Source organism: Podarcis bocagei (genome assembly GCF_964188305.1).
Source record: "Podarcis bocagei genome assembly, chromosome: 7".
NCBI lineage: Eukaryota > Metazoa > Chordata > Lepidosauria > Squamata > Lacertidae > Podarcis > Podarcis bocagei.
The window spans coordinates 73319088-73345438 of NC_138132.1; the positions used below are offsets into that span (position 1 = coordinate 73319088).

The 26351-nt window shown below is 41.3% G+C and overlaps 1 protein-coding gene across 10 annotated transcripts in view; it reads left to right on the forward strand.

Annotated features, from left to right (window-relative positions):
• Positions 1-24773, forward strand: part of GNB1 (G protein subunit beta 1) — a 75473-nt gene extending 50700 nt beyond the window's left edge. For 5 of the 10 annotated variants that reach the window (XM_081201664.1, XM_081201660.1, XM_081201658.1 and 2 more), the window contains 9 exons: positions 4766-4804; positions 7583-7689; positions 9338-9401; positions 13490-13652; positions 16739-16805; positions 17920-18121; positions 18732-18948; positions 21895-22006; positions 22751-24773. In XM_081201664.1, the coding sequence (XP_081057790.1) occupies positions 4766-4804; positions 7583-7689; positions 9338-9401; positions 13490-13652; positions 16739-16805; positions 17920-18121; positions 18732-18948; positions 21895-22001 (966 nt within the window). In that variant the 3' untranslated portion in view covers positions 22002-22006; positions 22751-24773. Of the gene's footprint in view, positions 1-4765; positions 4805-7582; positions 7690-9337; positions 9402-13489; positions 13653-16738; positions 16806-17919; positions 18122-18731; positions 18949-21894; positions 22011-22750 lie in introns of all 10 variants that reach the window. The other 5 variants (XM_081201666.1, XM_081201665.1, XM_081201659.1 and 2 more) reach the window with 5 other exon arrangements.
• The last annotated feature ends 1578 nt before the right edge of the window (positions 24774-26351 follow it).

The window sequence follows — 26351 nt, forward strand, 5'->3', positions numbered from 1 at the left end:
ATAATCTGGCTTCTTTCTGTGTAAAAGAAGAGGGACTACACAGAAACCATCCAGACAACAGCCACCTTATAAAAAAAGAAGCAACTAGCCAGTTCTTCAGCTCCAGGTTTCTACTAACTCATTCGTAAGATTCATCCTTTACACCACCCACTTTCTTCATCTTCAGTTTCCCTTTATGGTTTCTAGGTAAGAATCATGCAGGGGCAATAGGAGCCGCAGCTGGCAGAAGTTCCCTGCCAGGGTCAAAACTCCCCTTAACAAACCTGTGCCATCTTGGCTTTCTTCTTTCTCCGATACAGAAGCTGGACTACACACTTCTTTCCCTAAGCAACTAAACATTTCAGGCCATCACATTAACTCAGCAAATCAGTGTCAAAATAACTTAGCCACCACATACAAAAATAATGGTGTTGCACAGTTGCTTGAACCATTCTGTTTCAAAATGCACGGAAATCTGATTTGGGGAATATGACATATTTATTCCAGAAAACAAACTTTTGCTTGTTCCTACTTGGCATTTCTTTCTGAGGAAAACAACTATGAGACTGAGCTGTATGCTACAGAACCCCAGGCTCATTTCTCATCTCTGCCATCAGTTTAGGCAAGCTGCTGTCAACACAGTTTCTAGTCATTTATTGTGATATACTGACTGATCTTAGTATGGTGTAACATATGTGGAAGCACATATGTGCTATATAATTGATATCTCTTGCTTCTCTGTGGACAAATAACTGCATCATGTTGGAAAAGTTCTTAAGTAGTAGAAGGCAGAGATTGAATTTCATTTTCCTTTTTCCTGCAAACCCTTTATTTTACTTATTCCAAGGTGATAATTTTCATATGCTGTAACTTCAATTCTGGCATTCAATAAGGCCTTAATCATTTTTTACTGTTGCCTTTTCTAAAGACAATTTTGATGATCTCATTCAGTATCCCTTATGCACCTTTTGAGATTCTACTGTTTTTCTCTCTCTCTCTGCATGGCTTTGTGAGGGCTTGGCTTTGAAAAGTGACTAATAAATAACTTACTTATTTTTAAAAGTTATTTATTAGTCATTTTTCATGGCCAAACCCTCACAAAGCCCTCCAGAAGTTTGAAAAAAGCATTACTTTCAGTCAAGGCACATCAAGCTTCTTTACATGAAAAAAAAAATTCTTTCCTTCCGGTTGAAAGCTTACACAAATAATAAAAGTAGATCATTCAGTTGACCTGGCATAAAAGTTTTAGGTCACGTATACCTGAGCTTTTGTTGGATGCATAGTATGTGCAGTTTTGCTTAAAACTGAGGCAATCTCATTTTAGGTTGAGAGAGAGTTTATGTATATGTCAATAACCAGTAGAGCTACATTGAATACACTATTAAACACAGAATTAAAACAATGTATGCATAATTTTGTACAGGTATATTGTGAAACAAGACTTTTGACAGCCACAATAGTGTAAATAACAAACTTCTGATGAAACACACTTTGTGTAAGCAAAAGTAGTCAGGAGTTTTACAAAACTGGATTTAAGCTCTTGCAACTGACTGTGGTGAACAAGAAATCAAGAGAAGCATAATTAGCCTCATTTTGACCCCTCCACTGGAATCCCTCCAAAAGGGAGATGGCACCATAGACTTACCAGACCTGCTCTTCATGTGCATTTGTCTATGTGTGCATTAAAGGTGGGGTTATACACTGAATGCTGAGTTCATTGTGCTTACTTTTATACTCTACTTTCTCCTAAAGGTTCAGTTATATGTAGTTCAGTTCTCAGTCGAGTGATTAAGAGCAGAACACTGCTTACCTGTTTGGGAAATCCTATTATGAGTTGTGCTGTGTCTGTGTGCCTTGGAGGTTAACTCGAGCAGATTACCAAAGCACTGAAATAGCTTCCTATCAGTAATATATATGGGCAGGGATCTATTATGCTGCACATAGATGTATACCTAGTTCCATGATTTTCAACGAGAAGTAGTTGGATAATTGAGGCAGACTAGGTTCCAAATTGCCTAATTTGGAACAGTTTTCAATAGAAGTAATAGTAAAGGAGTAGGAGAAGTTCTGTTTTGTTCTGGGCAGTGTGATGTATGGATGGGTGTCTTAAAAGTATCCAAGATTTTGAAAATGGACTTCCCATATATGAATGCAGCACCCCATTGCATAACATTGGCAACAAATTGCTCATCATTAGAATCCTTTGAGTACATTTATTACAGTTTCTTTATGTTGATTGCAAGCTGCATTTTTAGGCGGCTGCTTTTTTAAAAAAAGCTCCTCAAACCCTTAATGAAGATGCTCATTAGGACTGTTTTCTTAACAAACTATGAGCTAGACCTTGAGTATTTTCTCAGAAGCAGCCTGCATAATTATTGGGCAGGGTTCACCTAATGTGGCCTGTCAGTGGAACCTCTGACTTTCCCTCCCCTGCCCCATACTTCCGAAATTGGCTGGAGGGTGGGTGGGAGAAACTGAAACCGTGGAGAAGGGAAGGGGAGATTGTTCCATCTGGCAAGCTGAAAAAGCTTTTGCAAATGGAACATTTGTAATAGCGTGACATGGAATTCCAGCCATTGTATCATCCCTCCCCCACATCCTTCCTAAACTAAATAAAATAGCTTAATGTTAAATATATCAGTATAAAAGACTGTTGTGGGACAACTCACAAATTATCTAGCCTCTGTATACATAACTAGTTAAAGAAATTAATATCCATGTCTTTCTGCCTTCATTAATTCTAAATTTCTTTAAACAAAAATGAAAGGTTTTGGCTTCAGCAAGGAGACTTTCTCTATCTTGCTTTCCTGTGTGGCTCTCTTGTTTAAAATAAGAACAAATACACTGCACAGCAAGAGGTGTATTGAGAAGCTACAGTACAGCAGACATTTCTGAGGCTCTTCCCCACTCTTTTTATTATTATTGAGAAGAGCTATCTAACCTAACTGTTGACACACATTATAGTGAACTCCTATGCAAACCCCACTGAACTTAGGAATTTGTGAAAGGGCATACTTGCTGGTGCATTGGAAACCTGCTGTAGATTGTGTTCATTATCTCTGTGCAGTCTTGCTAGTCAATTACACTTCCTAACTGGTAGTCTCTCCCTCTACTCCCAGCTGTTTATGTCACATGTGTCCCTACACAACCCAGTTTGAATCTGAGCACTTGATAATTTCCTGTGTCACAGACAACATGAGAGTGGCATTAAAACCTGGAGGCTTTCTATATTTTACTCCTCTCCCACCAGGCTGCAGCAGAGGGAGAGATGGGGTTGGGGGACACTTCACTGCCATGGCTGTGAGATCAGTAGAACTAAAGCCACTTCTATTCCTTTCCCTCAACCGTTTCCATTCTAAGTAACTTGAAATTAGTGCCTGGCTTCACTTATTTATTTTTCTCTTCTGTGTTGTCTATTAGATTGTAAGCCTGTCTTGTATTTAATATTTGTGCTGTGCTTTGTAAATTTCAAGTGCTTTTAAAATAATTATGATGAAAAAATGTGCTAAAACAAGTCTTCCTACTTGGCATTTACATGGCTGCAGTGAGAGTGGGAAAGAAAAGTAAGATTCAAAGCAGCTGATTTTGAGGGGCCTTGGGGGAAAGCACCCTATCTTGGCCCCCTGCTCCTCCTGTCTGTAATAAATAAATAAAAATGAAGCTTCTTCTACTTCACATGATTTTTGTAAGGATATATGTGGTGAGAATTATCAGGTGTATTTCACAATAGTATTCTTGTTGATTTATTTGAAAATAGTTTTATGGTGACTGGCTGCAGTATCGCTGTAAGGTAGGGTTGGAGGATCTACAGCCAGTTAAGCCATGCATGATTTTTAGGGGGTGATGTGGTTCTATCAGAATGGCTCCCTACACTGCCACCCCTGGAAAATCCCTCTTCTGGTGTGCCCCATTAGGCTTAGGAAAACAGGTCCCATGCCTGAATTGCTGCCTTTTTTCTAAGCCATTTGCTGGAGAAAGGGAGATAAAGGAAGGAATAAAAAAAGAGATAAGAGGAAGGGAGGTTTAAATGACTGTGTGTGAGTGGGGATTGAATGGGTTAATGGAGGGGGTGGGATGGACAAGCTCACCACCAGCATCCAACCCCCAGAGATTTACCCACAAGGATAATTAAGGCTCAGGCTGAAACAGGTTCTCAACCCCTGTTGTAAAGCATCTCAACTTCCTTACTGATGTATTGATGGATACATCACTTGCTGCCTGATCCTTTAGTCAGTTAAGAGGTACTACTAGTTTTAAATCTCTGTTAGCTGCTTTAAAATCAGTGATGGAGTTCTCCAGTGGCTGTAATTGGCTACTTACAGCAGCCAGATGCTATTTTGAAGGCTGGTTTTTTAAATGAAACACACACACACACACACACACACACACACACACACAATTTGTACAAATGTGAGCAGCACAGCTTTATGTACTCAGCTGGTTTGGGTCTGTGCCCAGAGGAAGGGGTTTCAAATCTTTTTTTTAAAACAAAATCCTACTTAGCTTTATGAGATCTTAGTGTTTATTTTGTCACCCTAATTTTACTTCCGCAGTTTGATAGAGAGTGAGAGAGAGATGTACATCCAAATTTACTATAATTATTTTCTAAATTACTTGTGGATTATAAGATCCTCCTTTGAGACGCATGTACTGGGTCATCCCAGTTTCTTCATTTTTCAGCACCTTGTGAAATCTATTCATATAAGTAGATAGTAGCTTAGGAGCAAGTCATATCAATGAACATATTCCATTTTTCTGACACTCTCTTAATTCTCCCATTTTTCAGGATGCTAGGAAAGCATGTGCTGATGCTACGTTGGCCCAGGTAGGTGGATGCTCAATGAACATGTAATCAAAAGTATCTTGGTGTTATCAAATTTTTTTTACAAAACAAACAACCCAAAAATTGCTTATATGAAGGACAAAGCTGAGGTATTTCAACTTGGTTTAATAGGAATGTTTTCTTTGAAAGGTTGCTGTATGATCACCATTTCAGTTTTCTTGGCAGCAGATGCTATGCTTACCACAGAAAGCTTCCTTAAATCATCCTCATTTATTGCTGTCACCTGTCTGATTTATATGTAATGCTCTCAATTTTATAACTACATCACATTCTCAGTCTTTTGTGCTTTCTCCTGGATGACTTAAAACATGGCTGAAGCTTACATTAGTGCAGGCTTTAACCCTGATTATTGCTAACCTGGGTATGCACAGGATTGAAGCTTGTTTCAAAACTGATTTGACTGTAAACACTGGTTAGCAATCATATGGAAGATTCATGCCGGGGAGGGTGATTGGAGTCCTGCAGCCTCCCCTTTTTAATCGGCAGTCCTTAAGGAGTTGCATCCGGTTCACAGATGCTGTCCCAAAATGCCTGTTGCATGTGATGATGGACCAACAACTATTGCCTTGAAGTGCTTTTTCTATTCAGCACCAGAGGGTGTGTAAAGCAGAAGACATCCAGAAAGGTAGTTGTGTTGGTCCATTGCAACAAAAGCAACAAAAAGCCTTGCAACACCTTAATGAGAAGGTTCACCTTCTTGCTTATGCTGGGCTTTGTCCTTTAGATGTAGCCTTCAGTTTGTCTAATGTTATAAGCATTGCTTGGCCATCTGTTGCCTTTCGCAGCATTAAGTTTGTTAGTGATTTTTGAACAAGAGGTCAAAAAATCAAAGTACATTAGACCTCTTGCAGCCAGTGGGGCAAGCTACCCACACATAAAAAGGAGTCAACAACAACTAATGTTCCCAATTTGAATTCAGCTTCCTATTGCTTGTCCTGCTGAAGCTTTTTGGCCAGAATCTGAAGTTAGATGACATGATTATTATGATCATTCAAATTAACCTTAAGGTCCCAGGGTGGGTTACAACAGTTAAAACATAACTTTATTATTAAACCACATTTGCACAATGTTAAAAACAACTTTTAAAATACAGAAATTAGATGGGACCTAAAAATAATGGTGTGTGAATGGAGGAAGGAGATCCCCGTTATTTGCTTCTACTGCTAATGTTGACTCAAAGTGATGTGAACTGCAAAACATTCTTTTTAGCACAATTTATGGGGAATCATTCATGTTTGACAGTTGCCCAAAAATGCTGAATGAACAGTCTTTTACATATGCTGTAACGTAGACTATGGGGACAGGGAGGGAGCTTCAAAGAACCTGACATACAGCAGAGGAAAGCAATTATGAAGGAATTCTAAATCCGGAAAGCGGCCTGTACCCTACTAAGCTGCCTTGACAGATTTCAAGAGGAAGCAAGAATTCTTTGCCTGTGTCCTTTGGCTAAATAATTGTGTTACATGGAGACAGAACAAATATGCAGACATTTTTTTTAAGTGGGCTGTGCTACAAACTTTTCTGGCTTCACTGCAGTATGCTACAGAGAAGCCTTAAATTTAATTGGCCACAGTACAGGGAAATGTGTTGAAGGCATTTATCTCCCTTTTACTAGTGTTTTCCTAGAGTATACGGTTATTTTAGACAACAAAGAATACTCTAAAAGATTATTTTAGACAAAACCTGTAGCAGGGTTTTTAAAACCCTTATGGCAGTCTTTCCCAACATGGTGCTCTCTGATGTTTTGGACTGCAGCTATCAGGAATGATTGTGAGCTCAAGGGCACCAGGTTGGGGAAGGCTGCCTTATGGCATGAAGTCAGAGGTCATTTCCATCAAGATGCATGAAATGATAGCCTCCATTGCCAAGTAGGAGTGTGAATGTATGGCTAATATACAAAACCAAAATAATATGGTTCCAGAAAAAGGGATGATGAAAGAACACCCACAATGCCTGTCATTTCTAGGGATGTTTAAATATCTGCCCTTGACAAAAGCTGAGGGGAAAACATTCAGTCGAGCTAACATAAAGGCCCTGCATTGGATTGGAATTAGTAATTTTGAAATACTGTATAAATGACCCTATTATCTGTTGCATTTAAATCATAGAAGTTGGGGGAGCAAATTTTATTTACAGCTGACTTAATGTTTTGTTTTTCAATGTCCCATAATCTGGTTTGAATATTACAATAAATATATTGCTCACTTGAATTATACAAGAGTTCCAAGTCAGTACCAATAGATCTGATTTTGCTATGTAAGAGTTGGAACTATCTGGATTTATAACAGTCCTTAAGTAAGTCAGAAAGCAGACAGTGAAAAATGAAGCAGTGGAAATGCCATATGAGTACTTTTCTGCTTAAAAAAAATAACCCTGCAAGTTGTTTTTCAGTTCTGTGATAATTCTGAGGTGGGGAATCTGTGCCTTTCCCTATGTTGCTGGCTCCCAGTTTCCATCAGTCCTGTCTGGTATAACCAATAGTCAGGTGATGGGATGTTGTCCAGCAACATCCGGAGGTTCCCAGGTTGCCCACCTCTGATAAATTATGCTTATATTAGAAATTTGAAATGACAAGCTTGTTTGGGAAGAAGCAGTAGTAAGCACCTTTCAAAGCAGCTAGTAAGGTGTTTTGGTCAAGTTCTTTGGTGCAACAGGGAAAGAAATTCAAGAAGAGAGAGTAGTTTCAGTTAATGCTTCTTCGGTCAGGAAATGCACTTGCAGCTGACAGGTATAAATATGTACAATTAACCTCCCATTTAGATCACAGCCAACATTGATCCAGTGGGTCGTATTCAGATGCGCACTAGAAGAACACTGCGGGGACACTTGGCTAAAATTTATGCAATGCACTGGGGCACTGATTCCAGGTGAGTTCCTGCGCTGCAGAAGGACCATCTTGAGTTGGTCACAACCTCGCAGCCTAATGATTGTGAGGATAAGATGGGGGGGGGGACGATGTATGCTATTTTGAGCCCCTTGGAGGAAAGGTGGGATAAAAATGTATAAATAAATGACTGGTCCTTGCTTGAAGGAATTTAAGAAGCAGACTATAGACAGGAGGAGGGAGAGGAAATAAACTAGTGGCAGGATGGTGAAATGAGGAAGGCAAAGATAACAAGGGATAACTAAGTCCAGAGATTGCAGTTGCAACAGCAACACACACGTGTGTGTGTGTGTGTGTGTGTGTGTGTCTGACTGCCAGTTTCTACTTTCCAACAGCCCTGGCAGGCCTAAAATATAACCTTGGCATTTTGGGGATTCCCACTTGAAGATGTCACTTTTACCCCCAAAATGTGTTTCCTTTTACCCAAGACATAGATGTACATTTTACACAGCTGTACAAGGGATAGATGTACACTTTACATAGGCAAGGTTCTGAAGGGCCATATGTTTGCCTAGCAGGAGAGATTTCCCGCTAGCACCACCACTTAGTCTTGTGTTTAAAAGTACAGGCAGTTACTTCATAGGGAATTTCATAATTCTATTGCCCTACTCTAGTACCAAAGGAATTGAGCAACACTGAAAACTAATAACATTTGTTCATCTATGCCGGCAGCAAAACTGAAATCCATTTTCATATGTTGGTTTCTCCTTGCGTGGAAGAAATACAGATAGAAAATGCCTTATGGCTGCTTAAAATTATTTTAAAATAATATTTCTGAAGCTTTCACACTTCTAAATATTCAGAGATCCAAAGCTGGCAATCAGCAGGGTGAATATGCTGTTGTCATGGATTGCCAGAGCACAATCAATGTTCTCATAATATTTTTTTTTAATTAAATATTTGTATATAGTGGATTTGTCTGCTCATAGTTAATAGTGATTAAATCAGCAGAAGCTGATGGGGGGAGAGGGCTTTAATCTAATGAAAGCAATCTTATTAATTCACTTGAGCTTGTTTGTTCAAGTTAAATAATCTGCACTACTCTTAAGCACCTTACAGAACCCTAGATCTATCTTTAAGAATAGAAAAGACCTGGGAAGATGGTACATTAGAGGAAGTATGTCACTTCCAGTTGAATTCTGTCTGTTGCTTCCATTAATACAGTTTCGTAGGATATGTGTTATATTGGAAACATTCACAATGAGAGCCAGTTCAGTCCACTGATCAGTGGGTGACCTTGGTTGAAATATTCACTCCATCATGGGCTCCCTGGATGACTTTGGGCAGATCCCGCTGCCTCAATTTCTCAATATGTAAAAAGGACTTTCAGTGGCAGCTTTAGATGATAACGGGAGTAAAGCATTTTGCATATCAAAATATACTGTTGAATTGATTAAGACTAATGTATTCCAATGTAATTTGTCTTCCTGCACTTCTGATGTAATAATAATAATAATAATAATAATAATAATAATAATAATAATAATAAAAAAAAATTATTTATACCCCGCCCATCTGGCTGGGCCTCCCCAGCCACTCTGGGTGGCTTCCATAAAAACCAAAAATACAGTAAAATGTATGCTTTGTTTACATTTAACTTTTTATCTCTTTTCCCTAACCTGCCCTTCCAGGCTTCTCGTTAGTGCATCACAGGATGGCAAGCTTATCATTTGGGACAGCTACACCACAAACAAGGTGAGAGCAATTAATAAGGTTCAATGACTTAATTCCAACTTGGCTAAGGGAGGAAACTACAGGAAGAACACTAATAAAACAAATCCTTCAGATTGTGTATTTTTGTTCGGCTTTTGTTTTATTCTGTGAAAGAAGTATCCCATGGAGGGGCAAATATAGACTAATTATAGACTAAAGTAATAGCTCAGGGTCCCGTCCACCCCCTCCCCCCTCTTTGGGAGATGAGAAGAAAGAAGCTAAGTAGCGGGTTTGTTTTCTTAGAGACATAAGCTGTGTGGGGCAAAGAATAGCTTCTGTGGTTTTGGCCTTTATAGTGAAAACTGATGGGGATATTCAAGATAAGCCTGGGTGCAGTTGCATGTGACATGGATCTTGATTAGAACAGGCTTAACACCTTTAACAGTGGTTAAACACTAAGTGATTTTGCATTTAGTTATGTGGGTACTGAAAAGAAAAAGCAAGCACTGTAGTGATTTATGAACTGAAAAGTATAGCTAGGCAAGAACAGAAAGTTGGACTTAACCATGAAGTGATGTTCTCATCAGCAGGGAATGGAGCTGACAAATGGAAGAAGGCACGGCCAAACCAGGGGGATGGGGTGGGATTGTTATGACCTTCCTGGAGATGAAAAGCATTCCAGTTACAGGAATTTACTCCAGCATAGAAATTGCTTATGAATTAAAAAAGAAAAAGGAAATCATTAACAAAAAATAGTTGTCAACAATTTAATAGTAGTTACAAAGTTATTAGAGGAACAGGAAGGAGAAATCCAACAGTGTACCTAAGAGTTAATGTGGGAAGTTGCATAGGTGAAAATGCACAATGGATGGATCTGTCTGCTCCACACCCAGCTTCCCATTCTTGGGAAGTGGAGGAATAGACAGCAAGGAGGCTGTCCAATATGTCATTTCAAGAACATGAACCCCAAAACAAAGAGAAATGAATAACTCTTTATAGCACCTGTTGTAGGGCCCATATATGGAGGGGATAATTCAGCATGACCAAACTTGATGACCTTTGAATGTCATTTGAGGATGGAGATTGACCTGTTGACCACTTTGTGACTTTGGCCCAAGGCAGATGTGGTAGCCTTTCCGCGCATGAAAAAAGGCTGTTACACCCATGTGTACCCACACCTGTGCATAATAAGTTAGCCAATGTGTTCCCTAACCCCTATACTGATTATGCTTCTGGGGATTTCTTCCTTGCTCACCAGTACTGGCAAATTGAGAGCCCAGGGTCCTGAGTAAGTCTAATGTAGACCTCGGGTGCTTGGCAAAAACTGTGTATATACTGTTCCTCATTCCTTGGTGAACACAATGAGGGTGGACTTGGTCTCCTGATACTGTCAGATTCATCTTTGTTTTTTTCTGGCATAGGGTGTGGCTGCAACCTTTGGACAGTGCTGACTTGGAGTGATCTCTGGGAATTCTTTTCAAGGAACAATACAAAGTCCACGTAACAGTGGATTTAACTATATTGGACTGGGGAAGCACTGTCCCTACATTTAGCTTGACCTCATTGGCTGCTAAAGTGTAGGGAATAAAAATCTTGGCATCTAAGCTTGCATTTGTCACCAGGGGCAAAAACCTTAGTCAAATTCTATAAATGCAGAAACATACATTTTGATGAGGTGTGCATACCAGGAGTTCATTGGGTCAAAGGCTTGAGAACCTGAGCAATGGACATCCAATGCCACCTTAATGCCTAAGGATTAGGGGCTCGTGAGATTTTAAGTAGAAAAAGCTTCACCTTTAGTTGTATCTACAACTTTTGGAACCAAAATGCCAGAAATTAGTGTAGCAACAGGGCCATTCACTAGGGAGACCCTTCAAAATTCCCAATGGCTTGCATGAGGCAGTTCTTATTTAAGCTGTCACTATATAGAAGAGCTAACCAGCTCCTTGCTGTTGCCCTTGCAAATGATAGAGCAACCACTTTATCACTAGTAACCTCCCAAGGGTAAAAATGGTGGGGGAAACAGAAGAGGGCTTAGAGAACCCTGTTGCCCCCCCCCACCTGTAGTTGCCCTGCTCTCTTGGCACCTTTGGGCAATAGTTAGCAGCAGATACCATTTAACGAATTTCTGGGGCACTGCAGAATGTCATGGAGTGTTTCTAAGTAATGCACCTGACATTAATTGGTCTGCAATAACTTGCTACAGTCACTTACAGCAGATCAGAACCCCTATGTTTACAGTGAAAAGATAGGGGAGAAAAATTACCCTGTGGCTATGATTGTAATGAGGTAACTAATTTGCATTACAGTGTTACTTTTCACCACATTCCTGTTTCAGTGGGCAGGGAAGGGTGAGAAATGAACACTTGCCCCCCGCCATACAGTGGTACCTCAGGTTACAGACTCCACTAACCCAGAAATAGTACCTCAGGTTAAGAACTTTGCTTCAGGATGAGAACCGAAATCGTGCTCTGGCGGCACAGCAGCAGCGGGAGGCCCCATTAGCTAAAGTGGTGCTTCAGGTTAAGAACAGTTTCAGGTTAAGAACGGACCTCCGGAACGAATTAAGTTCTTAACCCGAGGTACCACTGTATTCTATATTTGCTCATGCCATCCACAAGCTTCAAGACAGTATTATGAAAGTCAAGTGACTCTGCAGTTCCCCAGTATTTGTCCTCCCGTGTGATCAAGCATAATTGCATACCTCCAAGAAGATCAAACGTTCCGACATGGGAAACTTACCAGAGTCCTGTTGTCAAATTACAGGCTATTGTCATATTTATCTCTCACCCCCTTGCTCCCCCTGCCCTGCCAAAAAAGGATAAGGAGACTTTTGTCAGTAAAGGGTATTAATCAAATCCAGGAAATTGGATGACAGTTCTGCAATAACCAGAATGTAGTTTTAGATTAGTATTTTTATAAGTCTTTGGCTAGATTACACATATGAAGTCATGTCTAAATATATCTCTAGCAACACTGCTGTAGCTAAGCAGTCTTGCACTTGTGCTGGATATGATGGTGGTCCTAACAAAGAAGATGCCCGTAAAAAAAGTGCCCTCTTCCAGTGATGCGTTTATGAGCAACCACTTTGAGGCATTTCATTGGCTGTCAGGGAGGGGATATATTCTTTGGTGATTAAATAGCTGTATTTTTAGTAATGAAGCATCACACCTATTGCAGTGACGTGCTCAACTAACATGTGCTGGGTCTTGATTTTTTTCTTCTTTTAATCCCTAAAAGAGAAAATGTAAAAAAAAAACTTCCAAGGGCTTTATTTCATAGTAAATCTCAGGGGCACACAAATAAATGCAGCAGCCCTGGCTCATGGAGCTTATAAGCATGAAAGATGGGGAAGTTTTGATGAGAAAAGGTAGAATTAAGCCGAGCTGAAAAAGCTTAGAATTGAAATGCGGAAATGTTACCGTTGTTGAAAGCAAAAGAAATTTAAAATGCAGACTATGGTAATATGTAGTTGGGGTTGGAAAAAAAGGACAGAAGCCTGGGCTTCTGAAAATGTGATATTGATGGCCGGGAATGGGAAATTTTCCAATAATGGATGCAGGCTCCAAAATAGGGCCTTGGCTAGACAATTTGTAACCTTCCTCAAATCCTCTTTGCAACCACCATGTGAACATAGAGATTAGGACTCTGTTTCTTGTAAACCTAATCTACTGCATGTAGCTATTTCTTACAGCCAGGTTTCTGTCTAGTACTATATACAAGAACACAAGAAGAGCCTGCTGGATCACACCAAAAACCCATGTAGGCCGACACCCTGTTCCCCACATTGGCCAACCAGACTCCTATGGGAAGCCCACAAGCAGGACATGATGGAAATAATCCTTTCCTGCTGTTGTTTCCCAGCAATCTTTAGAGGTTCACTTCCTCTTGTATTGTTTTAAAAAGGGTTTTAAGGATGTTCTGCAAATGTTGGAAGGCAGTATACAAATTGACAAGTAATATTTATTCTGGAGCATGTAACCTTTTGCACAGTTCTAATTTTGTTTCAGTGGGGTTTCTGCAGGAGAATTTTCTACAGCCTGGGTTGGCCACCTTTCTTTACCTCTTAATAATGGGCAAGGAACCTAACAAAATGGCAGCTTTACCCCCTCTTTTCCCCCCCATTCTAGGTCCATGCTATTCCCCTGCGTTCATCCTGGGTAATGACTTGCGCATATGCTCCATCTGGAAACTATGTGGCCTGCGGTGGTCTTGATAACATTTGTTCCATTTACAACCTGAAAACACGTGAAGGCAATGTACGTGTAAGCCGTGAACTGGCTGGCCATACAGGTGAGTGTGTTTTTGCTTCAGTTAGCTCTACAACATGGGTAGGCAAACTAAGGCCCAGGGGTCAGATCTGGCCCAATCGCCTTCTAAATCTGGCTTGCGGATGGTCCAGGAATCAGTGTGTTTTTACATGAGTAAAATGTGTGCTTTTATTTAAAATGCATCTCTGGGTTATTTGTGGGGCATAGGAATTCTTTCACATTTCCCCCCCAAGATATAGTTTGCCCCCCCCCAAGGTCTGAGGGACAGTGGGCTGGCCCCCTGCTGAAAAAGTTTGCTGACCCCTGCTCTACAACATGCCTTCAACATGTCTTTTTAAACAGTGCCCCCCCCCCGTGGCATCTCTTGAAAGACTGCCTTACATCTTGCTTGCAAGTGACACATGGCTTTCACCAACCTAGTGATATTTATTTCTGCCACCTTCCTCCTCCTCACATTTTCACCTTAAAAAACAAAAGCACAAAGGCTAGGGGACAAATTTAGCAATAAATCCATAGTTTTACGGGCAGTTACGTTACTAAAAAGCATTAATGGTTTCCCTTGTCTTCTGTAAATCTTGTTGTCTAGACATTCCTCCCAAAACCGGTCTTTTAAAAAAAGCAAACATTGCCACATCCAACACTATATAAACTAAAAATAATCTTTATGTAGCAAACATTATGATAGGTGCTTAAGCATTTTGTTTCCTTATTTTCCAGTACCATGGTCAGGTTCCTTTATTTAGTAGATTAAAATCCTGATGTATTCTCTTCTAAAGACTGAGCATCTGTTTCACTTTGGTCAAAGTTCCAAATGTATTATTGGAACTTTGGTCAGGCTTTGGTTGGTCTGTGTGTGTGTTGCTCTATGCCCGTTTTCCCACTATGAGCTAAATGGTTTGTGTGCCAGCTAACTGGCATGACTACCTCCAGGGAATCCTGAGTGCTGTAATTTGTTGAGAGGTTCGAGAATTCTGTGTTGAAGATTCCTACTCCACCCTCAAACTACAGTTCCCAGGATTCCCTGGAAAGGGGAATAATTGTGTAGCCGCTTCATGGTGTAGATGTTCATCTGGACAGCAGAGGGAGATAGCAAAAGAGCTAGTCTCTTAGATATGCCGAGTCTTCTGGTGTTGATGTGTTGCCTGTGTGGACTTTGGAACTGAGTGCAAGTTTCCTGCCTTTACTTAGACGCTGGTCTCCTTGGTGTACTTTTATGCAAATGGGCACCATATGTAACATTCAGTGAAGCCCCCACAAAGTTTCGGTTTGCTTCTGAAATCAGTAGTAATACATCAGATGAGCTGCAGAAGAGAACTGGCTCAGGAGGGATTCCATCTTGCAAGGTTACAGATTCCTGCCCCCTCCCCCCGCCACCTCTCCCAGAGCTATGTCACATTTTTACGCCGTCTTTTGTTTCTGTAAAAGAACAGAATCTCAAGGTGCGGCCAAGCGCAGAGGCCTCTTCCTCCAGAGGTTGCCAGCTTGGCTCCGGAAAAACCTTTAACAGTTCTTAAGAGGAAACCTCAGGCGGGCTCTGTGTCTTGCTGGCTTTCCACCGCTGCAAGGCTTTACTGATACTGGCTAAAGGGAGCTCTCTGAAAACTGCTCACAGAGGGGAACTAAGGTTACTCGGCAATGAATAGTTATTTATAATCCAGCAAAGCCAAAGTGTTCAGAACTCTCAATTTAATGTAATGAATAACAAATGCCGTATTCAAACTGGTGTTTGTGGTGCATTTCTTGCATCGTCTTTTAGCTGCTTCATAGGAACTCTGTGCTATGAGCAGTTAAAACTGATTCTTGGCAGTTTTGATAACGCAGGCAAATCATGTTCACAAAAAAAGCTCTTCGTAGGAGGCAAAAGAGAAAAAGAGTGAACAGCTGTTGTGATGGGATTTTTGTTTTGTTTGATCAACCTTTTCTTTGAGCATAAGGAGAGGACACCTGATAGGCCTGTACTTCTGGTGAACTGCTGTTTGACACCGCTAGCTACTTTCAAAAGCGGCCGTAGCCTTTGCATTCTGGAATTATGGTCTCTGCTGAATTGATCTGTCCATATAACTAATTTATTACAAACCCAGTTCAAGGAGCTTGGGGTGAGGGCAAAGTGGCCAGTCATGATAGTAACAGCTATGGGACCAGGCCTCAGAAGTTGATGTGTTTAATCTGTGATTCTAAGAAGCAATACTGCGATGTAGAGCAGGAAAAAGTTCAGAAAAGAGAAACCAACATGATCAAGAGGCTGGAGCAACTCCTCTGTGAGAAAAGGTTATAACATAGTGGGGGCTTTTTAGCTTAGAAAAAAAAAAGAAAGTAAGGCAGGGCATGATAGAGGTGTGCAAAATTATGCATGGTTTGAGAAAAGCAAATGCACTTCTTCGCAGAGCATGTAATTTAAGCTATGAAATTCACTCCCCCTGGAGGCAATGGTGGCTGCTAACTTGAATTACAGTGGTACCTCGCAAGACGAAAAACGCGCAAGACGAAAGAGTTTTCCGTTTTTTGAGTCGTTCCGCAAGACGAATTTCCCTATGGGCTTGCTTCGCAAGACAAAACATCTTGCAAGTTTGTTTCCTTTTTCTTAAAGCCGCTAATAGCCGTGCTTCGCAAGACGAAAAAACCGCAAGAGACTCGCGGAACGGATTAATTTTGTCTTGCGAGGCACCACTGTATTAATGACAAGGAGATTAGGCAAGTTCATGGAAGATAAGGCTATCAGTGAATGCGATCCAGGATGGTTCTGTTCTATCTCAAGAGTTTGAGTCAGTCTGCTCCTGAAGACCAGTTGCTGGAAATCGTAAGTGGCGAGAGTGCTGTTGTGCTCAGCTCCCTGCTTGTGGGCATCTGGTTGGCCACTGTCAGAGGTGTTGAATTAGTTGGGCCTTTGGCCCAATCCAGCAGGGCTTTTCTTATAATACTTTACTGTGTGAAAGCTTTTCCCGAAATATGTTTAAGATGTTTGGGGTCCCTTGGCCCTGGCCTACATCTTTGTCTTGCTGTTGGAGAAAAGAAAGTGGAAGTTAACAAAAACAATGGGTGTGAGGTGCAAAAAGGAATTGTCCATATTTAATCACATTTCTTTCTTTTTTAATCCTTTTTCTGCTGCAGGTTACTTGTCATGTTGCCGTTTTGTGGATGATAATCAAATTGTTACCAGCTCTGGAGATACCACTTGGTAAGGAGCACGCCAATAGTGTTACTGTAGAGATTGGCTTATATGCTAAACAAACTTAGGGAGTGCCTTTTCTGTAGTGTCTACTCCCTGCTTTGCTCACTTTCGACTAGCAAGGAGATTTAATAAGCATTGATCTTTACCAGTCTGAGAACAGGACAGCTTAAGCATACCTTTCCTTCCCATGAATGCTATTCCTGTTTGCATGTGTGAATGTAGCATACATATTTAATGTTAGGATAAATTCAGAAAACTGAAGTTACAAAAAACACACAAGAAGAGTTTTGTAGATTAGACTCAATATTTTTACTGCTATAGCCTTGCAATCTTCACTGAGGTGGGTGCTCCAGCTGTAAAAAAAACATATTTGTTTTGCTTGTGTGGGGGTTGTGTTCCAGGACATTGAGTGTGACGACAGAGCATGTATAAGCCTGCCCCTGCTCCCATTTCCTGCCACTTCTGGGTTCGTGGTGATGCGGGAGTGCACAGTTGCACATGCCTTGAACGTGCACAAAATGGTCACTACCTGTATGCAGTTTCTTAGGGCTCTTAATTCCTTCGAGAAAGAGAGCTCTAAGGCAAAAAAAATGAGTCTCCCATCTGGAAAAAGTCTACTTGCCTGTGTGTTAAGAATGTTTTCATTGGATCTTCAAAACATGCTGGTATCTAAGGTGGCAGATTCACTGTTTTATTTTTTATTGTAAACTTCCCACAGATCTTCATGTTACCCCTCTGTCTGTTATATGTTCATCTGAGAGTGTACTTCCTAGTATAGTTATGCACCCTGAAGCACCTCCCCCCCCCCAGGATTTTTTTTTAAATGGAAGAGCACTCCTGTCATGTGTGTCCTCACCTTTAATCTGCCCATATGAATGCCTACTACCTCAGTGCAAGCAAGGCCAAAGTGAACCACTATTTTAGACAAACCACAGTGTCTCGGCCTTATTTTCCCTAGTGTTATTTCCTAGTATTGCTTTTCTTTTCCTTCCCTAGATTTCTGTTACTGGGTTAATAATATGTAAACAAACAATTGGAAGCACTATATAAATGCTTGCTTGTTTTACTATGATGGTCACCCTTTTCATTTTGGATTCTCCTTAAACCTTTTCTCCGCCAGCGCCCTTTGGGACATAGAAACAGGCCAGCAAACAACCACATTTACTGGTCATACCGGAGATGTCATGAGCCTGTCCCTCGCTCCTGATTCCAAATGTTTTGTTTCTGGTGCCTGTGATGCCTCTGCAAAGCTGTGGGATGTCCGAGAAGGGATGTGCCGGCAAACCTTCACTGGCCATGAATCAGACATCAATGCCATCTGTGTACGTAAGAACTTTATGGGGAGGAGATGGGATTTTCACGGTGTGTGTCTTCATGCATAGCAGGTGGCTGGCAGTTACTATGGACATCTTCTTAGTAAACTGTCTTTTTAAAAAATTTGTAAAATACTATTTCAAAATTGATCATAAAAACAATTATTTTATTCCATGAGCGGTATCCAGCTAATTTCCACTTGCCCAGCAGAACATCACCCCCTTGCTTGCTCTCCCTGTGCATGCCCTGTGTCCTCCCCACATTTGCTCCAAAGATCTTGGGGAACCCCTAGAAGAGAAATAGCGGGGAGGAGAGTGGGGAAGTTCTATTGCACAAGTGGAAATCCTTGCATTGACAGAATGCATTACTATCCAGCTATGCTGGATACAACCCCATACTTCCATATGAAAAATGAACACATCTTTCCTGTTATTACATTAAATTGCTCCTATAAGTAACTCAACCCAAATATTTACATATATCCGCCCATTATTCTGGTATTGGAAAATCACGAGATCTTCTTGATGGAACTTGAAACAGCTTCCCAGCTGTTGTTGAAGCCTCTTCCAGATCATCTTTCCTGTGTGTTACATCTTTGTTTCTCTTTTTTCTCTCAAGTTCTTCCCAAATGGCAATGCGTTTGCCACGGGCTCTGATGATGCTACATGCCGGCTCTTTGATCTCCGTGCTGACCAAGAGCTGATGGTTTATTCCCACGACAACATAATTTGTGGCATCACCTCTGTAGCTTTCTCCAAGAGCGGCCGTCTCCTCCTAGCTGGCTATGATGACTTCAACTGCAATGTGTGGGACACACTCAAAGCTGACAGAGCAGGTAATGCTTCTAGTGTCTCTTGGACTAAAAATAGGGACTGGGGAAAGAAATGTGTGTGATTATGGAACAAGCAGGGTGCTTGAACAAAAGAGGGTGAAGTAAGCAACAAGATGGAGAAGAAAGAATAGAGAACTGAGGCGGTGCTCAGTTGTTGAGTGGAAGTGGGGGGAATCAAATCCATGATCCCCAACTTCGGACACTTGCCCATTATTATTATTATTATTATTATTATTATTATTATTATTATTATTATTAAACTAACATTCACCCTGAGCAGGTCACACCATTATGACACAATATTTAAAACAGTTTAAAACAAGTTAACAATCACAAAAATAATGTGGGTCCTAAACATACCTAAAGGATGAAAGGCCAGGGTCAAAAGGTGTGTCTTCAACATTCACCAGAAACTGTATAATGAAGGTGATGGACACACCTCTGTGGAGAGGAAGTTACACAACCTAGGGCTGGCCACAGAGAATGTCCTCTGCTGGGCTTGGACCACCACCACCCAAGCCTCTGAGGGCAGAGGAACGATCAAGAGGGCTCCTTTTGCTGCTCTTAGCACTTAAGAGGGTCTGTGGGGAAGGAGAGAATCTCTCAGGTATTGGGGCCTAAGTCATTCAGAGCTTTAAACACTGGTGTGAGCACCTTGAATTGAACCCAGAGACAAACTGGCAACCAGTGCAGCTGTTTTAAAATAGGTTATATGCAATCTAAACGGAACCCCAGCAGAAATCTGACTGCTATTGAAGGCTCCAAGTTGTCTTCAAGGGCAGCCCCACGTAGAACTTACTGCAATTTTAGTCAGATTAGCCGCCCCCCCCCATAGCATCAAAAAACAAAAGTTAAGACAGCCACTCCCCTCTGGTAATTTCAGTGCTAACCTGGGGCACCCTAGGTTAGCAAAGGCATGGCAGTGGTAAAAATAACCTGAAGCCAAGCCACACAATCAGCAAAAGAATATGGTTCAAATCTTGCTGAACCACATCACATCAGATGGTAGCTGTGGGAATCCATATAAAACTTACTCATACTTACTCAACCTGTCGATTCTGGGCAGGTAATGATCCAAATAAGATACAGAAATAGCCTAGATTCTACAAAACAGACACCTGAAGCCCATATTGACTGCTGATCACTAATTGCTTTGATGTTGTATTTCTAAAAGCTTTACGTTCCTTTCAAATGCAGCACTTGGGATTGAATATATAAATTCCCATGCAAGGGCTTCAGTTGCATAATCGATCATTTTCAAACATTTTGGTAACTTGTGTGGTAGGAGAAGGCAAGGAAAGAAGAAATCAGAATGTGAGCGCGTGGGAATAAGCACACACTTTGGACCTCAGAGAGTGAAAGGATGAGTGTGTGTGCTCGTGTGCATGTTCCATATTGCGGCTAACAAAATCGAAGTGGTCCACCATTGCTCCAAAGAACTAGCACCTGTGCAATATTAATGTTTTGACATTACCTCATGATGATTCTTATGAAGAATTGTCAGTTCTGTTGCATAGAAATACTTTTTAGAATTCACGCTGTGAGTTTTTTGTTTGTTTGTTTGTTTGTTTGTAAGGTACCTGTAACTCAGTTAATGATTTGTAGCTGCTGATTTTTATGAACTTAAAATCTTGCGTTCAGCAAAATGCTTCCTCTCTTAATAGAATTTATTTTATGTTCCTGCCCTTAAACATTGTTTCCAGAGCTTCCACTGTTCATGTACCGTAACTTGACACTTTCTCTCCCCCCCCCCCTTTTTGGTATTTACTAATTATAATGGTGGGGGATCTCTCATGTAGTCCCAGAAACCACACCCTCCCACAACAGAGGAGCCAGTACTTGTATGCTTGATATTACTGTTCCAAGAAGAGAAGAAATGTGGAAGAACATGGCAATTTCTTTAAAAGAAAGCTGCCTCTTTACTATACTACATCGTAACAGAGCAGCCCTTCCAGCAGCTGGTCCTTGCTAGCTCTTTAGTTTCTTGAGTGAGCATACTTTGTCCTCAGTCATAAACACCCTGTTCATTTTGACAATTATCTGCCCCAAAATAGCCCCCTGCCATTTGGACCTGGTTTCTGTGTGGCAGCATGCACAGTGGAACCTCTGTTTGCGAACATAATCTGTTCCGGAGGTCAAAACGGGCTGCTGGGAGAGGCACCGTTGTGCGCAGGCACAAACGGTGATTGCCCACTTCTGCGCATGTGCGAATGGCGATCGCCGCTTCTGCGCATGCGCAAACAGCAGCAAACCCGCGGTTACTTCTGGGTTTGCCACAGTCGCGACTTGGAATGACCATAAGAAGAGGCGGTGGTAAGTAGAGGTTCGACTGTATTCTCCAACATGCCATTGGTCTCCAGGCTTTGGCTATCTCTCATAATGTGTAGGATTCTGGTGCCTGAGGCTTAGATGCTGCTGACTCAGACTTCCTTGAGGTTTCTGTAGCTGCCCTTTTATGCCTTGTGCAGACGGCTTCACTCTTTGGCTTTTTAGTGTGACAACCGGCTTGGAACCATGATGGGCTGCAATTTGTTTGTACTCGCTTGCTTTAACTGAAAGCTCCAGAACATCTCTGATTGAGATCCTGTGTACAAGAGTTTCTCTGCGAATGTCATAGTATGGGCAGCCCTTGATGTGCAAGGAGATATGCTTGTCCAAAGCTTTCTCCTTTCACTCAGTTTAGCAGAGAGGTTTGTACATCTGGGGCATTGCCATGTGCATAAAGAACCTCCAGATTGGAACAGCTGAGTAAACCTGTTGAAAAGGGAGCGCTTGTACATCACTGTCATTGAAAGTTGCTTTCTCCCAATTACCAAAGAACAACTTAAATCCTGGGAGCCAAGTAACAGGCTCCACTTATACTTTTTTATTTGTTTGCATATTTCTCTTGACGTTGGAGCATGCAGAATCTGAAACTCTTTTGCTTTTGTTTCTCTGTTCAATTTCTAGGCGTCCTAGCTGGCCATGATAACCGTGTCAGTTGCTTAGGTGTAACTGATGATGGCATGGCGGTGGCAACAGGATCGTGGGATAGCTTCCTCAAGATCTGGAACTAAAGTCTGTAGGTACCTTTAAAAAAAAAAAAAGATGGGGGGTCCAACATGCTCTCTCCCTACCCCACCCCTTTCTCTCACACGCTGAGGCTGACTCCTCTTTCTAGGCTTCTATGATTGGGATGTGTTGTTCAAGAAGTGTAAAGTGCTCATTGGCTTATAAAGCTTGATGGCTCCAGGATGCCAGTTGTTGGCTAACCACAGTGGGAGAGTGCTGTTACCCTCTTCTCCTGCTTCTGAGCTACCCAATAGCATCTGGTTGGCCTTTGTGGGAAAGAGAATGCTGGACTACCTAGTTTGGTGTGATCCAGCAGGACTCTTACATGTAGACTCCATGGTGTTCACATTGAAATATCTCCCCCCCCCAACTCTTCTCACACCCAGGCAGGTGTGGGAGCTGTGTGTAGAAGCAGCCTTAGTGTTCATAAAATGATTTAATCCACAGTACCTAATACAGATTAAATGTCCTTGTTAATGTAAATCCGGGCCTCTCTTAACTTGCTGAGTTGATGCTTGAGAGAATTCCAAGTAGTGTGTAAATAAATGTGTTGTATTGTTACATAGCTGTGAAACTAGCTTTTGATAGGAAATGAATAGGGTAATAGATTTAATACCTGGGGGGGGGGGGATGTTAAGTATAAATGCAAGGTCCAGGTTGGTTTTAAAATAATTTGGAAGAGAGGGAAAGGATTAGCATTAGAAGTTACTGATGATGATCATTAACAAAACCTTTTGTATGTGTTCTGTGTCAGAATAGCAGTGGACTCCACGCTGACTGGAAGACTTTTCCAACGGTTGAAAATTTAAAATAATGTATCCAATCCAACCATACTAACTTGGACACCCCCCTTTGCCTCCCCTCTCCCATCTTACCCAGCCACCAAAGGGCAAGATCTTTCACGTCTCCTACTGCTGAAATGAAGAGCACAATTATCTCTAAAAGAAGAATTTCTGTGGTTATATACAAAATAGAAAAAGAAGTAAAATTGTGCATTCCTTTTGGGACCACCTTTCGTCTAGAAAACTAAAGGAAACAAACACACTTTGTTTAAGCATGTCCAGACAAAAAAAGAAAAAAAATCATTGTGAAGCAGACAACTTTTAACATTCACTGTAGTTTAAAGATTGCAAACCATTGATTTGGTTTTACTGACTTTATGAGTTGGGGGTGGGAGGGCCTTGTTTTATCTCACTTTCAAACTTTGAAGTCGTGTTTGTAGCAGGGTTGATATCTACTTTTTGTTCATATTTCCATTTCCTTTTTTTTTTTTTCCTTTCGTGCAATTTGATTTTATGGTCAATTGTTGAGCCAAGCCAAGACAAGGGAGTCCAGACCCAGATACATCTGGGATTGTTAATGCTGTAAATTTAGTCCCTGAAGTCTTTTTATTATTATTATTATTTCTGTCTTAGTGTCACAAATTGTTGCACAAATACTGCATATATAGGATAATGTTAAGGTAACCAAGCACACGCTGTACATGGTATTGAATGTTTGTTTTGTTTTTTTAAATCACCTTTTATGGGTAACAAAATGCAAACTCTAGTTTTTTCCACCCCACCTCACATGTTATTACTCTCTTACTTTGGCATAGTATGGATTTCTTATGCCCACTTGGAGGGGTGCTTCAAAGCCTAACACTACCCCATAATCTCAATAAACAAACAAGATTCTGTGGATTTGGGCTTTTTCTGGGGGGTGGGAGGTGTTGAAAAGATAAACCTGTTCAGCGCTTGGCTATTCCATCAATTCTTTGTGTATGAAACAATGTACAAATTAATGTTTTTGGAAATAATGATCTTAAAAAAAACTTTCTAAGTTAAACAAGAACAATGGAAAGAGAGAAAATTTGTTTTGGTTTGCCATATTGGGTTGGATTACTCTTTAGAATCGCATGCTGTAGAAATGCTCAAGTGCATATGAGACTAATGTGTCCTTATGTGTTTTCTTTCAAGAAATAACCTGTTTTTTGTTTTGTTTTTTAATTTGGAAACAAAAAGCTGTAACCATTGCTGATCTCCTCATTTACTGTTGCTACTCTGTGCATTAAAACAAAAGGATGGAAAGTACTGAGCTATGCACATTCTGGAGTAGTGTGATAGATAAATCACTATTCTTAATTTGAAAGGAAAAGGAAAAAAAAACCCCAACCACTTACTTTAAACAATCACTGTAGGTTTGATTCTAGGGTGGGGAAGGGAGAGGAATAACATGCTTTTAAATTCCTAACAGCCTGTTGACTTTAGTCAAAGGAGCCCTTTTTATCAGGTTAGATTTTCTTTTCCCCTAACAAGCAACCATTCCTGGCTTTGTGTTTCGAAAATGAAAGAAAAATACAAAAAAAAAAAACCTAAACAGCGCTTTGGGCAGCAAATTACTCTGTCTAACGTTGTTCCTCTCTTTTTCACTGTACTGGGATTCTCCCCCACCCCTTTGCTACAGCAATGGCTATTATCCATTTTGGGGTGTGTCTCTTCCTCTCCCCACCCTCCCTCTGGCAACACTCTGTACAAAATGTGCTGTAATTGTGCGTTTTTAGGCCTGGATTTGGCATTTAAAAAAACAAGAAAAAATGAAGAAAAAAACCCCTCTTCTTCCCCTGCGCCCTCCCCCCTTTATGGAACTATTCTCAGTAGAGCTTTCTCCACACCCTTGTATCCTTCACCTTTTGTATTTAATTTTAAAGTCAGTGTACTTCAAGAAAGCTGGATGCAAGATAGATACTATATTAAAATGTACTGTTATTTAAGATGTAATAAAGCAGTTTGACATGAGTTGTCTTGGGCCGCTTGTTTTTCTCTCCCAAGTTGGAACAGAGATCATAATGGTTCCAAAATGGCAGCCAACCTTATTGTACATTGCCCTCAACTCTTACAAGCAGGAGTCAAAACTGCAGCTTTAAATTAACTAAGAAATCCCCATATCCGGAGTTGGGATGGAATATTCCTGAGGTCATATGAACTGTTGACCTGAAGTGGAGTGTGAGGATGTGGTAGCTTGATCTTCTAGAACACGGTTTATTGCCTAGAGCATTGTCATCCCTCTGCTTCAGAAGGGAAGGGGTTGGGGTAATGCTGTTTGCTTAGAGTATGTCTTTTGGATCCCCTCCAACCTCAGTTTTATCAATTTATACGCAATATCTATGCCTGTTACCCGCCTTATGCCCTTGTCGTTAACTTAATATTAATGATACTCTCTCAACCCCCTCCAAAAAATCCCCACAACTTACTACAACAGTAAGACCTGCAATAAATCCAGCATAAAGACAAAATAGAATAATGTAAACTCACCCCAGAGGTGCACTCCATTGTCTCCTGAGGCAGATTGCTGCATACAAAAAAGAGGCCTGAAACGTCCCGCCAACTGAAGGAAGCCGCAGATAATTAAAAGCCCAAGTTCTGGCTGAAAAGAAATGTTTTTGCCTGGCACCTAATGATGGTACCAGGAGAGCCTCCCTGGGGTGATATTTCCACCAGTGAGGAGCCACCTCTGATAAGGCCTGTTCTCTTGTTGCCACCCTCTGGACCTCTCCTGGAAGGGGCACACAGAAAAGGGCCTCAGATGACAAACGCAGGGCCCGCATCGGTTCATATGGGAAGAGGCATCTCTTGAGGTATTAGTGTCTTGAACTGCTTAAGGCTTTATTGGTCAAAACTGGCACTTTGGAATTGGGTCTGGAAATTAGCTGGTAGCCAATGCGGTCAGGCTATGGTGGGGGTTATGTGCTCAGACCATCTTGCTCCTGTGAGCAACCTAGCTGCACCACCACCTGTAAACCACTAAGTGGGAATGGAACCATCACTAGCCAGTCTTTTGTAGGTATGGCCTGGATTCTTAGGTTTTTTTACAGGACTTTTACCCTGCTAATTAACTGAAATGACCCCCCGAGTGCCCCAGTAGTAGTATTTATTTTTTTAAGGTGGGGAGCCTCAGGTACAGGCCACACCCCTTCCCCAAGGCCACACCCCTCACCAGCTCTGCTTTGCATCCTCTAATGTTAATGCCTGGCTGGAGTGTGCCTCCGATCTCTGACAATGGCTCTTGCTTGCCTGGACGGAGGAGAGAGAATGGCGTGTACAGAAACTGGCCTACTGTACAAAGGTAACACTTAAAATGATTGATCCACGCACCACTGGAACCTGGCCCCTCTAAAAGATTTCCCAGGCAAGAATGCAGCCCTCTGAGACTTAGGGTTGTATCCAGTGTTAAGCCTACTCTAATGTAGACCCATCAATATTAGCAGCTAAGTTAGTCATGGCCATAGAATCATAGAGTTGGAAGAGACCACAAGGGCCATCGAGTCCAACCCCCTGCCAAGCAGGAAACACCATCAGAGCACTCCTGACATATGG